Here is a 23073-nt window from a genome sequence, read left to right on the forward strand (position 1 = left end):
TGGAATCAAGGAATACAAAGTTTCTTGAAAATGACTTGATCAGTGGAAGTGATCAATTTCAAAACATTTCTTCTGAAAGGGATCACTATGAAGCTGAACCTTCTGGGACAAGTAATAGGTTAGTAGTCATTCCCACCCCTCAAGTTAAAATGGGTGTTAGACAACCAGTGATTGAAGTTCCACAAGCTGTTGAAAGTGATCATGTAGATCAAGTTGTTTGTGAGGAACAACATGATGATACTGAGCAAACTGGTGAAGAACCATTTGAACAAGTTCCTCAGCAAGATGACCAAACAACATTAAGAAGATCTACTAGAGTAAAAAAGACAGCAATTCCTAGTGATTATGTAGTGTACCTACGAGAATCAGACTACAACATTGGAGCCGAAAATGATCCTGAGACGTTATCACAAGCCATGAGTTCTAAGGAGTCAAATTTGTGGTATAATGCTATGAGGGATGAGATGGATTCTATGGCATCTAACCAAGTTTGGGATCTCGTTGAGTTGCATGTTGGTGTAAAAGCCATCGGATGTAGATGGGTCTTCAAAACAAAGAAAGACTCAGAAGGCAACATTGAGAGACATAAGGCAAGACTTGTTGCTAAAGGATTCACTCAAAGAGAAGGAATCGATTACAGAGAGACCTTTTCCCCTGTATCTAAGAAAGACTCTCTTCGAGTAATTTTGGCATTAGTAGCTCATTTTGATCTTGAGTTGCATCAAATGGATGTGAAAACGGCGTTCCTGAATGGTGATCTAGAAGAAGAGGTTTACATGAAACAACCTGAGGGATTCTTATCTAGTGTTGGTGAGCACTTAGTCTGCAAGCTTAATAAGTCCATCTATGGATTGAAACAAGCCTCCTGCCAATGGTATTTAAAATTTCATGAGGTCATTTCTTCATTTAGCTTTGAAGAGAATGTTATGGATCACTGTATATACCAGAAGGTCAGTGGGAGTAAGATTTGTTTCCTTGTATTATACGTAGATGACATTCTGCTTGCGACTAATGATAAGGGTATGCTATATGAGGTGAAACAATTTCTCTCAAAGAACTTTGATATGAAGGATATGGGAGAGGCATCTTATGTCATAGGCATAAAGATCCGTAGAGAAAGATCTCGAGACATTTTAGGCTTGTCTCAAGAAACCTATATCAACAAAGTTTTAGAGAGATTTAATATGAAAGATTGTTCACCAAGTGTAGCTCCCATTGTGAAGGGTGACAAACTTGCTTTGAGTCAATGCCCCAAAAATGATTTTGAGCGGGAACACATGAAAAATATTCCATATGCTTCAGCAGTTGGAAGCCTTATGTATGCTCAGGTTTGCACTAGACCTGATATTGCATTCGCTGTTGGAGTTTTGGGAAGATATCAAAGTAATCCAGGTATTGACCACTGGAAAGCTGCAAAGAAAGTGATGAGATATCTTCAAGGAACAAAGGATTACATGCTCATGTACAGACAAACTGATTGTCTGGAAGTGATTGGCTACTCCGACTCAGACTTTGCTGGTTGCGTTGATTCACGAAGATCAACATCTGGTTATATTTTTATGTTAGCCAGTGGAGCTGTATCTTGGAGAAGTGCCAAACAAACCTTGACTGCTACTTCCACTATGGAGGCTGAGTTCGTTTCTTGTTTTGAGGCTACCTTGCATGGTGTATGGTTGAAGAGTTTCATATCTGGCCTTAGAGTTGTGGACTCTATTTCTAGGCCATTGAAGTTGTATTGTGACAACTTTGCTGCGGTGTTTATGGCTAAAAATAACAAAAGTGGAAGTCGAAGTAAGCACATCGACATTAAGTACTTAGCCATAAGAGAACGTGTTAAAGAAAAGAAAGTGGTCATTGAACACGTCAACACTGAGTTAATGATTGCTGATCCTTTAACTAAAGGCATGCCACCAAAGAATTTTAAGGATCATGTAGTATGAATGGGACTTGGTTCCATGATGTAATTTCATTGTACGTACATTTATTATTTTCAATGAAACTCTTATTCAGTTAGATATTTTCTCATATCGTTTTGTGCACATATTTATTTATTTCGAGAAAAATCATTCGGTTTAGATATAGAATAAACATATGGTTTATTCATTAAGTTGAGAGCTAGTGTTGAGAGACTCGATATATTGTGGTACATGGAAGATACTACTCATCATCAGAGGACCTATCGCCATGACTCATATATTATGTTTCTTGTTATGGTTGATGTTGAGTTAAATGGACCAAGTGGGAGAATGTTGGAATCCCACGTTGCATTCACGTCCCACGTTCCTTTTTTATTTTATTATTTTGGAACATTTAGTTATTTTGAATCTGATCCATTTTCCATCCACATTCATCCCATATCTTTGCAAATATATTTGCAACCACCTTCAGTAACAAATCACGTACCCATCATTTATCTCACGTACTGATAACTTCTTATCTCACGTCTCATAACTTCCTATCTCACGTTCTGATAACAAGTTGAGAGCTCTGTGATGGACAGACTCTATAAATAGGATGGGGTGCTCTCAATTTTGTATCACCAAACCCACTTCTCTATTCAGAAAAAATACACCATCTATTCAGAGTGAGTAAGGGTCTGGAAGAACAAAACTGTCTTTCAGGTTCGTGTGTGCACCGCTTCCCGTTCAATTTGCAATGACTAGAGGTACGCTCGTAATTCTTTTAATTTCCGCTGTTTGATCTAAATATGCTATTTAAATTTATTTGCATGCTTAGATCAGTATATGTATATTTTTACATAAAGTTGTTAACATAATTAATACTCTGAATTTTTTTAACGACTGCATGTAACTCAGTTCATTCATTTATCCAAAGTACACATCCTTTAATCAATGGTTGATATATTATACGTCTGTAAGATTCTCAAGATTCTTATGAAGCCAATACATTTTTTGGGGTTGACAAAATATCAAAATTAAGAAAGACGATCGAGAAGCAAAAGAAATATTGACAAAATATCAAAATATTCTAAGCATATGGTCGAGTATCAACCAATGTACAAGTGATAATTGCTTGACAGAGGAATGCATGAACTAAAAGCCGAATCGCCTACTTCATATGCATTTAACTCTATATTAACTAGTTGTCGTTGGCATTCTTGATGGAAAAGGATACAATAGAGAAAGAAAACTAAGAAAAGCAAGAAAAGGAAAGTACTTATTATGCCCCTGGTTTTGAAATGTATAGACAAGGTAGGTAGGTGCTGCTGGTTTAAGTTTTAGAGAAACTATACAAGGGGCGATCAAGTGGTTCATCTATCATTGGTTGATAGCTCATATGCTAATTAAGAATATTTTTTTGTACCTATATTCTAACTCGTAATATACCACATACAAAAACAGCAACCAAGAAAAATTGAAGCAAAAAATGTCGTTACCTATAGAATAGAAAATAAAGAATGTGGAGAAGTTAAATACATTATATATAAGAGGGTAGAAAGGTCCCGTTTATGAGATCGATGTAAGGAAAAGGGGGAAATAAATAAATGGGTCTAATGTAAATTTGATGACTATGTGTGTATTTGATTTGTCGTTTTAGAAGTTTCAAATGATATTTTACACTTTTCCAAGCCCTAAATGAAGAAGCTATAAATCTGATGGATTGAAAAAATGCTAGTTACATTCAACCAAACGATAACTCAAAACATCCTTTGGCCTTGTCTTTTCTAAAAACTGACAAATTAAAAAAAATGCTGGACTTCAAGTATTTGCTAAAGATTGCACAATCAACATTTTAACCTAATTCAAAAACTTATTTCCTCTCTCAATTTTGTAAGTGGATTTTACGTTTATTGAGGGAATATATTCTCAATTGCATTTCATTGCTAGTGTAGTGTATATTTATAGATCTAATGTTTATATATAATTGATTGATAAAAGATAAGTCATATCCTAATCTAAAATAAGATAAGAGATAAGATGATATGAGATCATATCTATGTTAATATTTACTAGGTCATAACAATTAGATAAGATCTACATTTAAATTACATGATCAATTAGGATATAAGATCTTCATTTAAGATTACAGGATAATGCTGGTTCATTATGCCCCCTCAAGATTAAGTTATTGTCTGTAACTTTGATCTTGTATCCAAGACCTTGAATTTTATTTGTTGTAAATGATTTGTTATGATATCTACTAGCTAATATTTTGTTGATACATAACCAGAAGCTTCCCTACTTGAACTTTTTCTCAAGACAAAATGGTAATCAAGAGAAATGTGTTTATTTCGAGAGTACAGAATGGGTTGGTGCACATATAAGTTGCACCAATGTTATCACAGTTGTTTAGGTGGACTATGTAGTGGAATATGAAGTTCAATGAGCAAATGAGATTGCCAGATTATCTCTATTGCAATTGCTCTGTATTCAGTTCCCGTTGAGGATTGTGCCATTGTTTTTTGCTTTGTTGAGAGCCGTGAAATTGGATTACCACCAAGGAAGATGGTGTATGCCAATGTAGATTTTTTGTCATCAATGTTGTCATCCTAATCAACATCAATATATGCAAGATTGATTGATATTAGAGTACATTTATAGTCTATGTACAATTGAATGATAAGTGATGACATCTATCCTAATCTAAACTAAACTGTGATAATTAAATAAGATATGCATTTAATTTATAGGATGAGCCGGGAGATAAAATACTATTGATTTTTGCATTAGCTAAATTTATATTTTCCATCAGAACTAGCAATACTGCATCATATAAAATACAATTATAATGACAAATTATCCTTCCATTTGAGTGTTTTATTTTTTTGAACCACCTGAATATAAACTTTATCCATATTAGCTGTCAATTTTACCTCATGAAGCTCAAGACAATAAAAATTATTAAGGTAGGATAAATTATGTGGTCCTTCCCCACTTCCTAAGCTACCAAGAGTTCTATTTCGCAAGATCTTGCTTTGCACAGTACAGAAACAGCAAAACCCCTTTCTGTTTCACCATTCAATTGCTCCTCTTCTAGTCAAATCTAAAACCCTGATTTTCATATCATTAATTAATTTAAAATTCCCAAAAATATAAATTGAGTTAGATGACTAAGAAAAAAAAAACCGTGAATTTTATGTCATTTACTAACAAAACTAAAACAAAGATTTTAACAACCAACATTTGTCTAAAAAAATTAATTTAAAATTCCCCGTACCACTATTCCTTTACAAGATTATTCAGGACGCAAACTATTTGGATTATTCATTAATTATTGACTTGAGTAATAAGTAAAAGTAAGACTAACTATGCAAACAAAGCACATATTCATCCATCCAAGAATCTTTTCTGACAACACAAAACAATAAAAAGCAGCGGTCTCCGCTTGGAAATGTGGTGTCCTTTTAACTTGGACAGGATAATGCAAATAATAAGTGGTAAAAATGTAACGAAACTACACTATCCTTGCAGTGAAGGTTCCAAATTATTATGTACACTTTTTTTTTTTACATCGGAAAAAGAAAATAAAAAGGTGGGTAGCTGTGAGGGGATCATGATGGTGGCCCCTCCCATATTGCATATTTAGTATATGGTTGCTGAGAAGTACAAGAAGCAGGGAAGAGAAGTAGTTGTTTCGTCGGTTTGTGCCGTGAAGCCTAAGTTTATAAATTGACCAGACACAACAAGCTCGTTCGTGACTTGGCTAGACAAAGCCAACTAGTAAAATCAACTCCGATTTTTTTTTTTTCTCCCAGCAACTTTTTTCATTCTATAAAAGGCCTTATTCGGCAGAGTAACAAGCCACGTACCATAATCACCTTCTTCTCTTCTCTGCTTTTCCACTCCTTCTCCTCACTCACCCCTCCCTTTTATTTCCATTGTTATTCTGCCTAAGCAGTTTCTTCCAAACTTCCTTTTACATTTCCAATTTCTCTATTCTATCAAAAGGGTTTGAACTTTGAAGGGAAAGGAAGAAAGATATGATGACGAACCAAAATGTGGTGACTCATGAGGTTATTAACACGTTGATTGCCGTGGCAGCTTCCATTTCAAACTCAACCGCGTTGCCAAGTGCAACAGTGCCAGAATCCATGGCTGTGCTTGGTGGGTTTTGGGGGCTGCCCCATAATAAAAATCTTGTGAAAAGGTTGGAAGGAGCTAAAGTTAGTGCTTGGATTGATTCAATGAGAGCTTCTTCCCCAACTCGTGCCAAATCAGAAAGCCAAGAAAAAAGATCTTGGATTGTAAGCACAACATATGATGAACATGTTACATGGTTTATGATTCTATGTGTGGTCATGCTGATCACCTGACTCTGCTTCTATTTCGCCACTCTTTGCAGCTTTATCACCCTTCAGCTCTGAACACGTTTGAGCAAATAGTATGTAGTGCCAAAGGAAAGCAAGTCGTAGTTTTTCTTGACTACGATGGAACTCTCTCCCCAATTGTTGCAGATCCGGATAAAGCTTTCATGACTAGAAAGGTTTTCCTTTTGTTCCCATTTGTCTCATATATGCATATCCATTGAATAAAGCTTGTGTTTGTGATTAATATGAGACTTTGTTTTCTCAAATTAGATGAGAGCAACGCTAAAGGGCATAGCAAGGCATTTTCCCACAGCAATAGTGACCGGAAGGTGCAGAGACAAGGTACATTTTCTTCAAAGAAAAATAAGTACAAAAAATGACTTGGAAGTTAGAAGTGATTAAATGATTTTCTTTTTCTCTTGAGATTTAAATGGGGTTGTTTCTGGTTTTTTTTTTCAGGTATATAACTTTGTAAAATTGGCAGAACTTTACTATGCCGGAAGCCATGGCATGGACATCAAGGGTCCAACAAAAAGCCAAAGTCCAAAGCAAGTGAGAGAGAGTTTCTCAAACTAATAAGTGTGTTGAAGATTATCTTTCTGTTTCTTTCTGCTTAGCTTTGCCATTTGTTGCTTTGTTTTCAGGGTAATAATAATAAAGCAGTGCTGTTCCAACCCGCGAGTCAATTCCTGCCAATGATCGATGAGGTTCATTTCTCTCTCTCTCTCTAATCTAAATGCAAACTTCTATTTCCTCCAAATTGGCGTGTGACAGCACATAAGATATTAACCGCGTCCTACGTTATCAAAAATAATTTTTCAGGTGTACAAGATCTTGTTAGAAAAAACAAAGACTGTCCCAGGGGCTAATGTTGAGAACAATAAGTTTTGCTTGTCCGTGCACTTTCGTTGTGTTGACGAAAAGGTACTAGTCAACATACTATATAATTGTTGAATCAGTAGAATTACCATACCCACACGCACACGCCAAAAAACATTAATTGTTCGGTAGCCGTATTTTTATTTTTACTCTGTTTTTTCCTTAGAGTTGGGCAGCGTTGGCGGAGAAAGTTAGATTGGTGCTCAATGATTACCCACAACTTAGGCTAACCCAAGGGAGAAAAGTGCTAGAGATTCGTCCAACCATCAAATGGGACAAGGGCAAGGCTCTTGAATTTTTGTTAGAATCATTAGGTGAGTATATAACTATATATATTAATTCATGCAAAAATAGCCTTACTTTGATACCTCACCTAGCTAGATATACATATAAGTCATATGTTTGTTCTGATTCACTATAATATTAATATTATTTGTATATTTCTAGGATACGAGAATTCGAATGATGTATTTCCAATATATATTGGTGATGATCGAACTGATGAGGATGCTTTTAAGGTAACAAATGCTGCCATGCCACACCTAGCTAGCTAGTTAGTTAAAAGTATATATGTAGCTATTTCTATATATTTCATTTTCACCTGCATATGTTTATTAACTGACTTGTTAACATTATGGATATGATAATATAAAAATATCAGGTTTTGCGCAGTAGGGGTCAAGGAATTGGGATTCTTGTTTCTAGAGTTGCAAAAGAAACAGATGCTTCCTATACCTTGCAAGATCCATCAGAGGCAAGTGCTATATATTCCATCCAGTACAATTTATTCTATATAATATTTTTAATGTTTAATTCGGGCATCAATGTTGTATATCTTTATTGTGAATGGTGAATCTGAGAAATATATAATGTAATTAATTAACAAATATCTTTATGGCCACATTTACAGGTTGAGCAATTCTTGCGGCGTCTGGTGGAGTGGAAAAGACCGAGTACTGTGACTCCCACAAGTGTATAGAGAGTTTGTAGAATGTAGATGATCACTTCAAAGAATAGACACCACCACCACCTTAGAATGGTGAAGAGGTGGATCGAATTGTATCACTTTTTTTTTTTTTTATTGTTGAAAATGGAAATAGCACTATTCCATAATTTAAATTTATTAAGGACAAAGTCCGAACAAATAGATTCCTACACACGTTTGCATGCGCATGCGGATAGTGAAAGGCAGATGTTTTATGCCGCAGTTGCAAATGGCCCGTCAACTTTGTTGCTAAGAATTGTACTTATCGTACATGTGGCCAATATATTCTGAAAAAGATTACTACAATCTCCAACTTCAAAAGCTGATTTAGACATTCAGAAATACTAAATGAGTTAGTTTAGAAAATTTAATGCAGTAATAATCCTTACATAGAAAAATTAAGTTTCTCGATCGTAAGCTTCACAAACATTTCATATTAGTGATCATTCAATTCATTTGTCCCCCCCTCACATCGATGGTTTTCCTTGACTTCTCGACGTATGTTTTATACCCATCTCAGTGAATATATACTGCAAAAACAAAGCCTTTTTCAGTATCGTATATTTATTTAATATAGTTGCTTTTTTTTTTTTTTTTTTTTATCTTAAGGAAGGTGTTACATGTATTTGTAAATCTAATTTTTTTTTAAGTAGTACCATATCTTTTCCATCTTCTTGTTTCTACTAGTATCAGACACAAACCAAACTTTAATTATGAGAGACCGCAAATTTGAAGTTCGTCTTTTAATTGTATAAACAGTGAGTAATACCACTATTTTACAACATCTTGAACCTCGATCAATAAATGGATAGTAATTCTTTTTAATTTCCTAATATAATTTTATTATCTTTTTCTTCTCATTTAAGTAGAAAAATCTTTAAGAAATAAACATATATGAAAGATATAATTTAAAATAAATAATTATTTTTATTTTAAATAAAAAATTTTAAAAGAAAAAAATTGAAGTAATACATAGTTACTGCTTTCCCATAATAATTGTCGTGTAAAAATAAAAAATAAGTTTTAAATATTTATCATTTTATTTTTTTAATATAACATTAATTACTTGTTTTTACTTATATTAATTATAATATTAATGATGAAAAAAACTAAAATAAAATAAAATTATAATATTTATCATAGTTACTGTTATACTGTATGATTATATGTAGTTTATAGTTTGACCTCGATTGTGGCATAGATATATAAGTTTGTAGATATGGGTTTCTGATCAACTACATATGCCATAAACATTGTAAACTCAAAAAGTTATGGGTAGCAGTGTTGTCGGGAACTCCAGTTTATTCAATTTGGTATCAAATTAAATGAAGGCAGAAGGCTAAAGAAAACTAAAGATACAAAAACCATGTGTAAAATCTTGAACTTGGTGTCTTTGACGCTCATTTCTACAATATAATAACTGATGTCCTGATTAGGGAAATAAAATAAAAACATGTTAAAAAAGAAATACATTAAAAAAATATAGTCATTTAGCATTCATTCTTCAATAATTAGAAGTATATAGTAAAATATATTTAATGATTTCTAACCAATTAGGGGTCATATTAACATAAAAGATCATATTATATGTTTATAAGAATAATAATAATAAATAATTAAATAATAATAAGTATACATAAATTTCATATATGAGTTTTTATTTACTTTAAAAGCAGTTCAAAATAAAAAATTAAATATCGTATATCTATCAAATTCCTACATTGATATATATTTACTCGATATAACTAATTTTTAATTGGTTCTTACTAATTTTCTCAGTTTATCTACAATGGTTCATAAGATATTGTTATATTTCACATAAATATGTTTATTTTACATCATTCTGTTTATATATTTTTTTAATGTATAATGATAGTAATGAAATTTAAACCTAGATATCATATAAACTACCCAGATCTCTTATCACAAAACCAATCCTATATACAGGAAATAAAACAATTTAGTGACAACAATTTTATCATTAATGACAATTTTTATCATTTATACTTGCGTTGCTAAAATTTAGTGAAGAAATTTTAAAAATTGCATATAAGAGTATATCTCCAATGCTTGTTGTTAATGACTTGTTTGTTTTTAATTTTTATTTTTTTATTGGAGGTGATTTATATATCATATTGCATTGTGTAAAATTAAGTTTTAGTTGTTTATGAATAAAAAAAAGTATTTCTTATGATTTTTGGATCATTTAAGAAAGATAACTGAATTACTTAAAATTATATCGTTGGGATAAAATATATATGAATTGTTTAATTATGATCTAACATTATAGAAATTAATTAATATAAAATAAATAACTCAAAATATCCTGCTTAAATTACATTCATTTGGAGATGTTCTAAATATAATCCATTATAAAAATTAACCGACATAATTGTGGTTATATAGAAAGAGGACAAATAAAAAGAAAAAGGAGAAAGAAAAGCAGCAGCAACAACAATACGTATCAAGTATTACTCCGGTCTTAACTTTAAGAAAAGAAAAAAAACTAATCATGTTTGTTAATTATATTTAATTGTATCAATCTTAAATAATTTTTTTAACTTATTTTTTTATTAAAATTTGATATTAAGAATAAAAAAATTTATTGAAACTAAAATTTAAATTAATTGAAGAGTATTTTAGAGATAATAATATTAAATGAGTTAAAACTAATTGAAATTTTTTATATTTAAGAAAAATAAATGTATTTTTTTATATATATTTGAGATTGGAGGGAGTAAGAACATAAGAAAGTTTTAAAGATTCATTTTGCTTAAATTTAGTATAAAATTAATTCGTTAAGATAAACTCTTTAATTTCTCATCTCTCATATTCTTTCTCAGTAACATACACACACATGCACGCATGAGAAGTATCTCGTGCTTTAAAATTTTCTCTGTAAAGATACTTCACCAGTGTTATATAGCACTCAGAGCTTGAAGACTGCACGCGTGTTAAGATTGTATTGATGTTTGGATGACAGCTGTTAACGTATAGTTATGAGCAAAGTGTTTAAAGTGAATTTTAAATATTTATTATTTAATTGATTAATAATGAATTTCTTATTTAAAAAACATGTTAAAAGTTTTTTGAATAAATAATTGGGCTGTTAAAATTAATTTTAAGCTATTAAATATTTTTTTTAAATTAATTTTAGCCATAAAATTTACAAAAAATAATGTATAACGTAAAATAGGTTATAAAAAGGTTATGTTTGATTATTTATTAATAATGAATGAAATAAAATAAGGTAAAATTGCAATATGAATAGGATATTATTTTATCATCTAAATATTTTATAATAGTATAAAAAATTGATTATGTCCCATATCTTAAGGCAAAGAAAAAATGAAAGTGTTAACTAGAATAAAATAAAATATACTTCATTAAGTTTTATTGTATTGCATATGAAACATGATTCTGTTTAATTGCATTTCACCGTATTTCATGATTTTCATCAATCAAAATGTAGCTTCGTGTTTGATAGAGTTAAAAAGGATGAAATATCTATAAAATAAGGATGAAATAAAACATATAGTTTTATTTTTGTGTGTGTTTTTAAAATATAATAAACATGAAATTAATATAGTGGTATAATTTTATTTAATTAAAAACAATGGAAATAAAAACTTACACACGCACGTCGATCCTTACCAACATGTGATGGTCGATCTGATCATATATAAATCCTTGAGTGATAAGCATAAAAAATAAAATAAATCAAAGTGAGACAAATAAATCCACATTGTGTAACCAAGAAAGAAAGAAAGAAAGAAAAAAACAGTGTGTGTTCTATACACAGAAAGCTTTAATATGTAAATCACATCTTGGCTGGCGTATCTTTCTCAATCACCATGTAATAATTATTCAAAGGCCGGGTTTAAACTCATACATAGTATGGATGGATGACATAGATAGTTTTTGTGTCCTGGATAAAATATTTATATGTCTCACTTTTTAAATTTTATGATATATTCTAAATTTGTATTAATTTAAAAATTTTAAAATATAAATTTATATTAATTATCTTATCATATTTAATCTCATATATTTTGTAAATAATTCTCTTAAAACTGTTTTTATCACATACGAAAACTTTTTTCTTTATTTCTTTTGTTTAATATATCTTATTTTATTTAGATATAGGAACCATGTAATAATTAATATCTAATTTACACATTTTAAAAATTAAATAATAATTAATAAATATATTTATCAAAATAAAATAATTATTGGACAGTCATGTGCTTATGTTGTAACATTATTTCTTATCTACCTAGTAATTACTTTAATTATATGTATTTTGATATTGCAGCAAAAAGAAATTGATTGCATTGGAAGTGTTAGTATAATTTCTAATAACAGTTGAAATGTTTTCAAATTGAAACAGATCATTTTAAGAACAATAAAAAATAATAAATTATTGGTTAAAAAAATATATTTCTTAAAATTTAAATATTTTGAGACATAAAAAAGAATGGTTTTTTAGGGGACATAAAAAAGAAGGATAATAAACATATTAAACTCTACTGAGTCTCACGCTATGTTAATAGTAATATACTAACAATTGTAATTTTTACTATTTTAATCATAAATAAATATTAATTAATGTTGTCTACATATGAATATTTTAAAAATATTTAACAAAACAAAATTTAAAAAGTGAATTTTAATTAAAAAAATATGGATTAAAAATATTTATTTTTATTATAAATATTTTAAAATCACTATATGTTATAATTTTAATATAATAAATATTTTAATTTTAATTATCTTAATCGCTTATAAATACATTGCTAGTGAATTTCAAGAATGTTAATTCAAACATATTATAATATGTTTGAAGTAATATTCTTGAAAGTGAATTTCCTATTATAAATATAGTTTATTATATATTAAGCATATTAGATCAAGAACTTTAGATAATAAATATAGTTTATTATATTAAGCATATTAGATTATAAGAGACAAAATCCTCATTCGATGAAAGTAAAAAAAATAAAATATAATTAAGCATGTTAGATTATAGGAACTTTTTGGTTACTGTGAGAAAGAATAACAATAAATATAGTTTATTATATTATAATTGAATGGTTAAGATTAATTAAGGTTAACTAAAATTTCTTTCATCTCCCTACCGAAAAAGTTTTTTTTTTTTTTTTGCGTTGTCATCGTGTGTCAAAAACCTACTGATTAACGCCAATGTTTACTTTTGGTTAACATTAATTTGATTAGGAACGTCTCTTTCATCCTGTTAGCTTTTTTTTTTTCATATTATAATATTTAGTTCAGTTTTTATATTCTTTATTTTAATTTTTAATAAAATACATTTTCTTTAAAAATAATAAGAGTTTAAAATTTATGAAAAATAAAATAAAATTATAATAACCTAAAAATATTTTTTATTTGAAAAATAATCCAATATAAAAAAAATATACAAACAGGTCCTTACGTCAGCTTTTACCTTTATTAATTAATTTAACATCTAACTTTATCAAATACTTTAACTTATATGACCTACATTCATAAAAATTTCTTAATTTTCAGTTAATTTTATCAAATATAATTACTAAGATCAAACGACTACAAATTTTTTATCTTAAACATTTATTTATATAATTAAATGACCTAAATTCATAAGAGTTTAATGGTTATTCCCTCATAATATATATAATTTTATATTATTATTAAATCATAGATTATAATTTATATATTGTATGATTTTTAAAGATGTTATTATAAAGATCGATCAACAAATTTATTATATATTGTTATTTATGATTGAATGATTATATAAAATTATTTTACATTATAAATATATAACTTTTTTTCTTAATTTATAATTCTTATCTCTTACAATAACAAAAAAAAAATTCACTATATATATATGGGTGGGGTATAAAAAATCTCACTTTATATATGTTTGTGTGAGCGCATGTGATAAGAATTTATAAGAGGATTTTTTTTATGTGAATGTGGGAGAAATACATGTTAACTATTAGATTTTATTATTTCAGTAAAAAAAAAATGATTAGATCTTATTATAAATAGTTAATATTAAAATACATAAATGATGTTAATTTTTTAAAATGTCACATGATTTTTCTAAATAGTTACGTCACATTAAAATTTTGAGTTTTTGAATATATATATATGAATGTATGACCTGACTTTAGTTTTTATCTCACAGTCTGTGTGTTTTACGTCACAATAATAGGATGTGTTTCAAAATTCTATTTGATGAATATATATTTTAAAAATCATATCACTATAACTGCGCGACCCCTTGTGATTTCTCTTCCTTTGATTATCATTATCCATATGTTTCTGTACTTTGATTTCCTACTGTTTCCTGTCCTGAATTATGCATCGCATTACTAAACTAGCAAATAAGACAACTAACATGTCAAAGGATTAACCCTAGGGTACATCCATCATTGATTCATAAAGCCCTCAAAGACACTTCCATTATTTCCCTCAACCCTATTCCACCACATGGTCCAGGTGCTGTGAACTTAGTGACGTAACTACCAAACATAGGGATAAATTAAAATTGAACGGGATATAGATATATAGTACATGACAATAATAGTCTCAGATTCTCACTAGATAAACTAGCTCGATCCTGTGCCTCCCAGTTTGTATACTAGCCCTCTATCATCATCCTTTTGCCAGGCAAGAATTTAGAAAAAGATATAGGCACAATTAAGGGTTAAATTAATTAATGATAAACTATATATAATGGGATTATATTGAGTTGAGAGAGTGGGAGCGGGGGGCACCATCACAGGGAGCCAGGAACTCCAAATCTGGAGCATATTTTTTATAGTTGTGATCTTGATCTTATATTTAAGACAGTTCCTAAGGCTATAAAGTGAAGATCTGGGACAATAAACTAATTAAGAGAAGCACTTATTACGGCAGAGGGCTGATATTGACTCTAATTCCCAACATCTCTTACTATTAACAATTGGAAGCCCCACCCTTTGTTTAATTAGCTAGGATATTGAACAGAAACAGAACCTTTAATATTTCTCACAAAGAGATGGTGTACTAAACCATTGGGCACCCAGATTTGTCAGAGCCCACCTCAATCAAATATCAGCAAAGTGGAATCTCAAAATAGTAATATATTATAAAATGGAAGAGATCTGAATTTTAGTTTAATGGGTTGTTTTCAAAGGGTTAGGTGTGTGAAAGGGAAACCCACTACTTTGTGAATCTTATAAATGGTTGAGGAGGAGTTGGAATCCACTCAAAGTGCTTGATTTGAAGAAGACATTGGGATGCTTAATGGGGACAACAAACATGCTTCCAAGCCTCAGAACCCATGCCCTTCATTTTCATACGTGTAAAGATAGGTTGCCACTAGATTCAGTTTCATCATTGGTGCCTAAATTAAACTGAAATAAACAAAGTCTTAGAAGCTCCAATTATTGGTAGAAAAAGGGCACTCCCCCAACACATCCATCTGAACACCTCATCACATTTAATTTTATCATATGCTAAAGTCCAACAGCTTCCATTCATGTTAACAATTATTCGTCATTAGTTGAGAGTGCTAAAAATATAAAGCCAACCTGCTATATATTATTTTCCTATTATGGGTTATACTTATATCGAGGCAATTTAAGATTTACACTCCTTTCATCAGTCATAGATTATAACCTTTATGCAGCAATAAACCACACCTGGGAATATTAAAAGGTACATATATATACCCAAGAAAGTTGAATTACTAGATTACATTCTACTTGACAGACCAAACCCATCTTATTTGGATATTATCTATTTAAAACTTTTCCATTTCCCACCATAAAAAACTCCCACACCCACAGCAACTTTTGTTATATTGTTTAATTAAATATTGGTCAAGTTCTGTTATTTAATTTCCTTTTAACAATTAACTAGGTAGCTACCAGCTACCAGCCATGTGGTTCTATGCAAATGCTTTATTTTACCATGGAGATACTCAATAATGGATCTTCATGGTTACATAGGACATGAATTGGCCCCCGCATAGAGGGTCGAGCATATATAGGGTTGTGTGTATGCAATGCGCCAAAAGAAGAGAAACTTCGTACGATGTCGATTAATGATAAGTTGTTGGTTAGTTCCATTTGGGAATTAATAATTGGATAAGCATATGGCCGGGTGCTGCTGTTGCAGGGAGCAAAACAGTGGGTGTTTTTTATTTGCATAAAAGGATGATTATTATTGCTTGTGTACCTGACCCTTTAGTCACGGTTGATTAGAAGGATTACCAGAAAGTGATTAGCCATAAAGATATATATATATATATATATATATATATATATATATATATATGCTTAAAAAAACAAATAACAAAGGCTATATAGCATAGCTTTCGGCATCCAATCCAGCTCCTCAAAGGGACTGATGTAACCATAACGAGCAAGCTCCTCACTTTGATGACTATACAATGCTAAAGAAAATGCTTATATGGGCTGGCATTTCACCTTTCCTTGCCCAGAAACTGAAACTTTTAATGTGTAATTGCACCATATAACACGCATGTGTACACCAATTGCAATGAGTGCTTGATAAGAGGGGTGTTTGGACATATCTCAAACGTTTGGTTTCTCCTTTTCACGCTTATGGACTGAAGAAACTGAAGACATCCGGTGTTTTGCACTTTATAAATGTTGTTCCAGTTAGAGAACACATATACCCTACCTAAAAAAGTAATTTTTTTATTTATTTATAAGAATCGAAGACGTGCCATATAATTTATAATAATTCGCATTCTATTAGAATCAGACTTCTTGATTGAAAAATGATTTTTCCATCTACTTCATTTCTTTTAAACATTTTTTTATTTTTATGTTAAGAAAAGGATTAAGCAGAATTAATTCATGAGAGTTTGGGAACGGTATGTTTGGAGGAGAGAGAAAAAATGAAAGGAAAAGAAAATATTGATAATTATGCTACATTTTTTCATTTAATTAAAAGGGAAAAAACGGTATCATTAAGCAGAATTTAAATAAGTTGGTTTATAAGTTCTTTCAGACATGACCTTAGGCATAAATATCTTGTTGGTTCTTCTGCATATATGCTTATGCTTTTTTGTTATTAGTCCCTCCTGAAAAAAAAAACATCTTTTGTAATATATAGGATTTTACTTGAAAAACAAAAACAATTTAAAATTTGTCAGATGAAAGACAAAATAATTGCAGAGACTAAAAAAAAAGCATACGTTTACATGAACCAACAAATGTTTAAATTAATTTAATTTAAACCAACAAATTTAATAATATTTATTATTTTTATTTATCACAATTAAAATTTGTAACCTCACTATTCACTAATACCCTCTCTTAGCGTTTAATACTTCGCATTTTGATGTTGAACATCTTTTGTCTTTTTAGATCATTACATTATCAATAAGATAGGTGTTTGTTTGTTGAACTTGATTTACATTTACAACTCAACATGGACTAGTAGAGATATGAGGATTATCATCTTAAGAATTAAGTAACTATAAAAGCAAGGAATGAGGCAATATGGAGAATTGCATTAATACTCCATTCATCGAAATACATCAGGCTGATGCCTACTATTTATATGTGAAGAAAAGTGCAAAAAATAAAAAAGGTGGATGGATGATTCTGGATGGAAAGTTTGTTACTGAACCTATTGAGCTGACATTCTCAATGATTCACCCTTTTGTCCTTTCTGCTCATGTACCCGTGTGAGTTTCTCATGCGTATTTGCATCATTTGTATCCTCATTCATTTGATATTTTGACATCCCCCCACAAGCTGGAGCTTGGTAAAGGTCAATCATGCCCAGCTTGGAAATAAAGGGAACAAAGGATGGAGGAGGTAATGCCTTGGTGAAAAAGTCAGTTAGTTGCTCTTTGGATGAGATTGGCAGCAAGCGAAGTACACCCTCGTGGATCTTATTTCGAACAAAGTGACAGTCTATTACTAGAATCTTAGTCCTTTCATGAAACACCGGGTTGACAGCTATGTGCAAAACATTTTCATTATCACAATATAGGACAGGTGCTCTTGTACAAGTAATGTGTAAATCATGTAGCAAATATAGTAACCATTGTAGTTCACAAGCAGTAGTAGAGAGTGCCTTGTATTCTGCCTCGGAGGAAGATCTTGAGACTGTTTGCTACTTCTTAGCTCTCCAAGAGATCAAAGATGCACCCAAGAAGAAGCAATATCTTGAAATGAACCTCCTTGAATCTAAGCAACCAACCCAATCCGCATCAGAAAATCCTAGCAGTTGGATTTCTAGATTTCTTGGGAAGAACAGGCCTCGGCCAGGACTGCCTTTGAGGTATCTAACAACCCTGCAGGCAGCATTGTAGTGTGTCATAGTAGGTTTACTTAAGAATTGACTAAGTTGTTGGGTGGCAAATGTGATGTCAGGCCTAGTGTTGTTCAAGTACAGAAGTTTCCCAATCAATCTTCTGTAGGATGCTACATCTTCATATGGTTTCCCTTCATCTTGATGCAGCCTAATTGAATGGTCAAGTGGTGTTTTGGCAGGCTTAGACCCAAGCAGACCAGATTCATGCATCAAATCCAAGCAATACTTTCTTTGACAAATTGAGATTCCTAACTTGGAGTGTGCAACTTCCAACCCAAGAAAATACTTCAATGTTCCCAAATCCTTGATTTTAAAATTGAAATCTAGAATTCTCTTCATTCTAGTGAATTCTTCAATGGAGTTTCCTGCTAGAATCACATCATCCACATAGATAAGAAGAGCTGTGAAACTTTTACCATTCTGAAATGTAAATAATGAGTGATCTGCATTGGATTGTTGATAGCCTTGATTTATTAGCAATGAAGTGAGCTTTTCATACCACTTTCTGCTTTCTTGCTTGAGACCATACAAAGACTTAAGCAATTTGCATACTTGATTGGATTTGGAGCACTTGACACCTTGAGGAATAACCATGTAGACATCCTCATGTAAATCACCATGCAAGAAGGCATTGTTGACATCTAGTTGATGCAAATGCCAACTGTGAGCAGAAGCTATGGCCAGCAGGGTCCTTACAGTGGTGAGTTTAGCTACTGGTGAAAAAGTGTCAAAAAAATCTAGGCCTTCAACTTGATTGTAACCCTTAGCCACCAACCTAGCCTTATATCTTTCTATAGATCCATCTGCTCTATATTTCACTTTATATACCCACTTGTTACCAATTGGCTTTACATTTTCTAGCAAATCAACTAGCATCCATGTACCATTCCTCTCAAGAGCATCCAATTCAAACTTCATGGAATTATTCCAACATTCATGCTTACAAGCTTCCAAGTATGTGCGTGGTTCCGAATTGTGTGTGACTAACAGTGAGTAAGTATGATGTGAAGGCGACAAGTTTGAAAAAGAATGAAAGGATGAGATAGGATAGGAAATACCTGAGGCAATTATATCTACTAAACTGCTTGAAAAGCTACACGCATATTCACTCAAAAGTTGTGGTGGATGCCTCTGCCTCTGTGATCTCCTTATATGTTCAGTGCCATATCTGGAGCAGTAGGATTCAGGACAGGTTCAGAATCAGAGATTCTAGCTTCTACGGGTTTTGTATGGATGGTGGCAGGTGATGTGGGTTCTATTGTAGGAGTGGATGGTGGTGTAGGTTGATGAATAGGTAGTGAAGTGTTATTTTGGTGATGTAAAGTGGATGGTGTGGAATGATAAGTCTAGGTGGACAAGGGTGAGGAAGATTTATATGGTAATATATGTTCATGGTGAGTGATATTTCTAGAAATAAAAATTTCCTATTGCTGAGATCCAACAAGACAGCTCCTTTCACACCATGCTTATAACCAAGAAAAATGCACTTCCTAGCTCTAGGTGCAAGTTTTTTTCTGTGTGACTACAGTGTGGATGCATAGCATAAGGAACCAAAAACTTTCAAATTATATAAATTAGGTGTATGTTTATACAGAAGAAAATAAGGTGATTTATTATGTGAGTAGCATGAAGAATGGCATAGGACCAGAATTGCTTTGGTAATTTTGATTGAAAAAGAAGTGCCCTCCCCACATTGAGTACATGTTGATGCTTCCTCTCAACCCTTCCATTCTGTTGTGGGGATTCCACATAACTTGTTTGATGAACTATGCCTTTTGAGGCATAAAACTGTGGCATTGTAAATTCAGGACCATTATCAGTCCTTATAGCCTTAACTCTTGCATTGTGTTGATTTTCAATTAATTTGATGAAATCCTAGATATACTGCCTCACTTCCCCATTTGATTTCAACAAAATGATCCATGTAAAATGACTAAAATCTTCAACTACAGCCAAGAAATAAGAATGACCATGAATAGATTGTATAAAGATAGGTCCCCAAATGTCAAAATGAAGAAGTTCATAAGGTGAATCTGCTTTGTTTAAACTAGCATTATATGGTAATTTCTTGTGTCTAGCATAATGGCATACATCACAAACTGCCTTTGGATCAACAACAATAAAAGGAAATTCTGAATTCATAGAAATCATCCTAGAAATTGACAAGTATCCTAGTCTAAAATGTCATAAGGCTTCTTCTGGTAGAGTCTGTATATCAGTTGCTTGAACATTGGAACAAGAGGCATGCTTAGCATCAAAAACTAAGTGATATAGCCCTTCAAACCTTTCAGCAAAACCAATCATCCTTTGAGATTTCTGGTCCTGAATGAGACAGATTGAATCATTAAATGAGACGACACATTTTAAGATAGAAGACAATTTTGACATTGAAATCAAGTTTAAAGAAAAATTAGGTACATACAGTACATTTGTAATGAAGAAGCCAAGGGAAAAGGTGACAGTACCAGCATGTTTTGCGACTGAAAACTGACCATTAGGTAATCTTATGCTAATTAGTTTTATCTCATTAAAAGTCTGAAAGCTCTTTAATGAAGCACATATATGATCACTAGCACCTGAATCTATGATCCAAGAGCCAAGAGAGAAATTATTAAAAGAGGAAGAGATGTAGATTTTACCTAATTTGTGAATTTCAGCTGGTGAATGACCAACCTGAGTAACTGTGCTAACTTGGTTAGCTATGGTAGCAGAATGCTGATTAATACCAGAACCTTGAATCAGACTAAGCAGTTTCTCATATTGTTCATGAGTGAAACTGGGAGGAGCAGTATGCATTTCTCCATTAGTTGAGAAATCTCCATTCGAATCTGCAGCATCATTGCAAGCATTGTTTACCATTGAGGCATTTCCTTTTTGAAGGTGAGGAGGGAATCCGTGCTTCCTATAGCAAGTCTCCACTGTGTGACCATTCCTTCCACAATAAGTACAAATTCTCCTTGATCCCAAGTTTTGTATTGAACCTCTCCCTCTTCCTTGTGGCCTCTTATAATCAACAACATCTATAAGAGCCTTAGAGTCATTTGTTAGGAATTTTATAATTCCTAATTAATTAATATGGGGTGCATATTATATTATGAAATTTATATTAGTTATTTACATTTAAATTGGTTCAATATAAAGTGATCTATTTAAGTAAGCCCATTAGACTGCTAGAAAAATTGATATGGGCTTAATGAGCGCAAATCAGTTTGGCCCATTAGGAGATAATGGGAACCCTAATAGGTTTAAAACATAAGGTATGGTTATGGTCCCCAATACACCAAATCAATAAACAGTTTCTCCTCTCCCAATCTGAAGAGAAAATGAAGGTCCCATAAGGAAGAAGGTGATTTGGTTGAGGAAGATCATTAAACCAATTGTTCGTGACCACTGTCAGATTCCGCTGCATGTTGATCAAGCTCTCTATGGATCCAGATATTCCTTAAAACCTCTTGATAATCTGACATAATGTGTTTTGATGCTCATTTAGTATTTTATAAGGTTTATTGAAAATTTTCAACAAGTGGTATCAGAGCCAATATTACTGTTAGATTATTGGGATTTAAAGCTGCTGTTTGATATGTATTATATCTGGATCTTTTTTTTGGTTATATGAATCCTAATTTTATTTTGGGGAGAAACTATTTTGATCAATAAAATTGTAAAACCCCTTAATTTATGTGTTATGGCCATAAAGTTTTTCTCTTAAAAATTAATAAAAGGCCTCTACATTTGATTTACGGGGTTGTACATTTTTTGTTTGTTTGTGTCGTGTTTGCTGGCATATTATTCTATTTGAGATAAAGGTTCTATGTATCCGGCGTTGGCATTTAGTACATGACACAATTTCATAAATATATATTTTTTGTTTATATGAATCAGTAATAAGACAATGGTCTTTTATCTTATATGAATAATTTTTTTTTGGCCAACTGTTTTTTTTATGAAACGGTGATAAACTGATAATTTATGATATTCACGTGGTTAGTGTAAATTTTTTATAGTACCGTGGTATGTTCGTTTTGGATGCGTAATTGGTTTACCATGATGTTGTTTTCAAATATTTATTACTATCACAGTTGGGAACAAATTTAACCATTATGGATCCTTTTCATTTATTTGGGTGTCCGGTAGTTTTAATTAAATTGATTGAATCATTATGGTTCCAAAGTAACCTCTATTGTGTAAATTGATTTAATTAAATTGCATGGATGTTAGTATGGAATTATTTATGCAAATTGTGTTTGGCCCAAAGGAAGACACAATTTGGTCAAATAAATATGTCACAATTATTAAGTTTTTTTTCATGAGAATAATAGTCAGTCCAAAAAAGGCTATTATTTGTCAGAACTAATTGTCAATATTGATCATTGCATTGAGAGTATCAATTACAAATTAATTTCTCTGTCCAAAGACTAGAATTAATGTTGTGCTAGGTATCTTGTGATGGGTCTGTTATGGGAAATATTTGCATGTCTTGTTATATATACTTTATATGACTTGCTTGATTATTTGTGAACATGTTATTTTTGTTCTCTTTTTAATTAATATTACCGGTGTTGAAAATGTTACTGCCTAAGTGAATTCTATCCTA

General features: G+C 31.4%; 1 protein-coding gene across 1 annotated transcript; it reads left to right on the forward strand.

The window, feature by feature from the left end:
• The first annotated feature begins 5628 nt into the window (after positions 1-5628).
• Positions 5629-8474, forward strand: LOC114409299 (probable trehalose-phosphate phosphatase J). The gene is made up of 10 exons (XM_028372707.1): positions 5629-6205; positions 6304-6444; positions 6539-6610; positions 6728-6820; positions 6913-6975; positions 7091-7192; positions 7314-7461; positions 7595-7665; positions 7809-7901; positions 8058-8474. The coding sequence occupies exons 1-10, from the start codon at positions 5942-5944 to the stop codon at positions 8124-8126; spliced, it is 1116 nt and encodes a 371-aa protein (XP_028228508.1). The 5' UTR covers positions 5629-5941; the 3' UTR covers positions 8127-8474.
• Positions 8475-23073: the final 14599 nt, after the last annotated feature.

Source organism: Glycine soja, chromosome 4 (genome assembly GCF_004193775.1).
Source record: "Glycine soja cultivar W05 chromosome 4, ASM419377v2, whole genome shotgun sequence".
NCBI classification, from domain to species: domain Eukaryota; kingdom Viridiplantae; phylum Streptophyta; class Magnoliopsida; order Fabales; family Fabaceae; genus Glycine; species Glycine soja.

What these genes read in the sequence shown, in the direction of transcription:
- LOC114409299 (XM_028372707.1), top strand. Translation starts at nt 5,942, where the DNA reads ATGATGACGAACCAAAATGTGGTGACTCATGAGGTTATTAACACGTTG. An exon ending in ATTTTTGTTAGAATCATTAG is followed by an intron (nt 7,462 to 7,594) that starts GTGAGTATATAA and finishes GTATATTTCTAG; the next exon opens with GATACGAGAATTCGAATGAT. An exon ending in CTGATGAGGATGCTTTTAAG is followed by an intron (nt 7,666 to 7,808) that starts GTAACAAATGCT and finishes TAAAAATATCAG; the next exon opens with GTTTTGCGCAGTAGGGGTCA.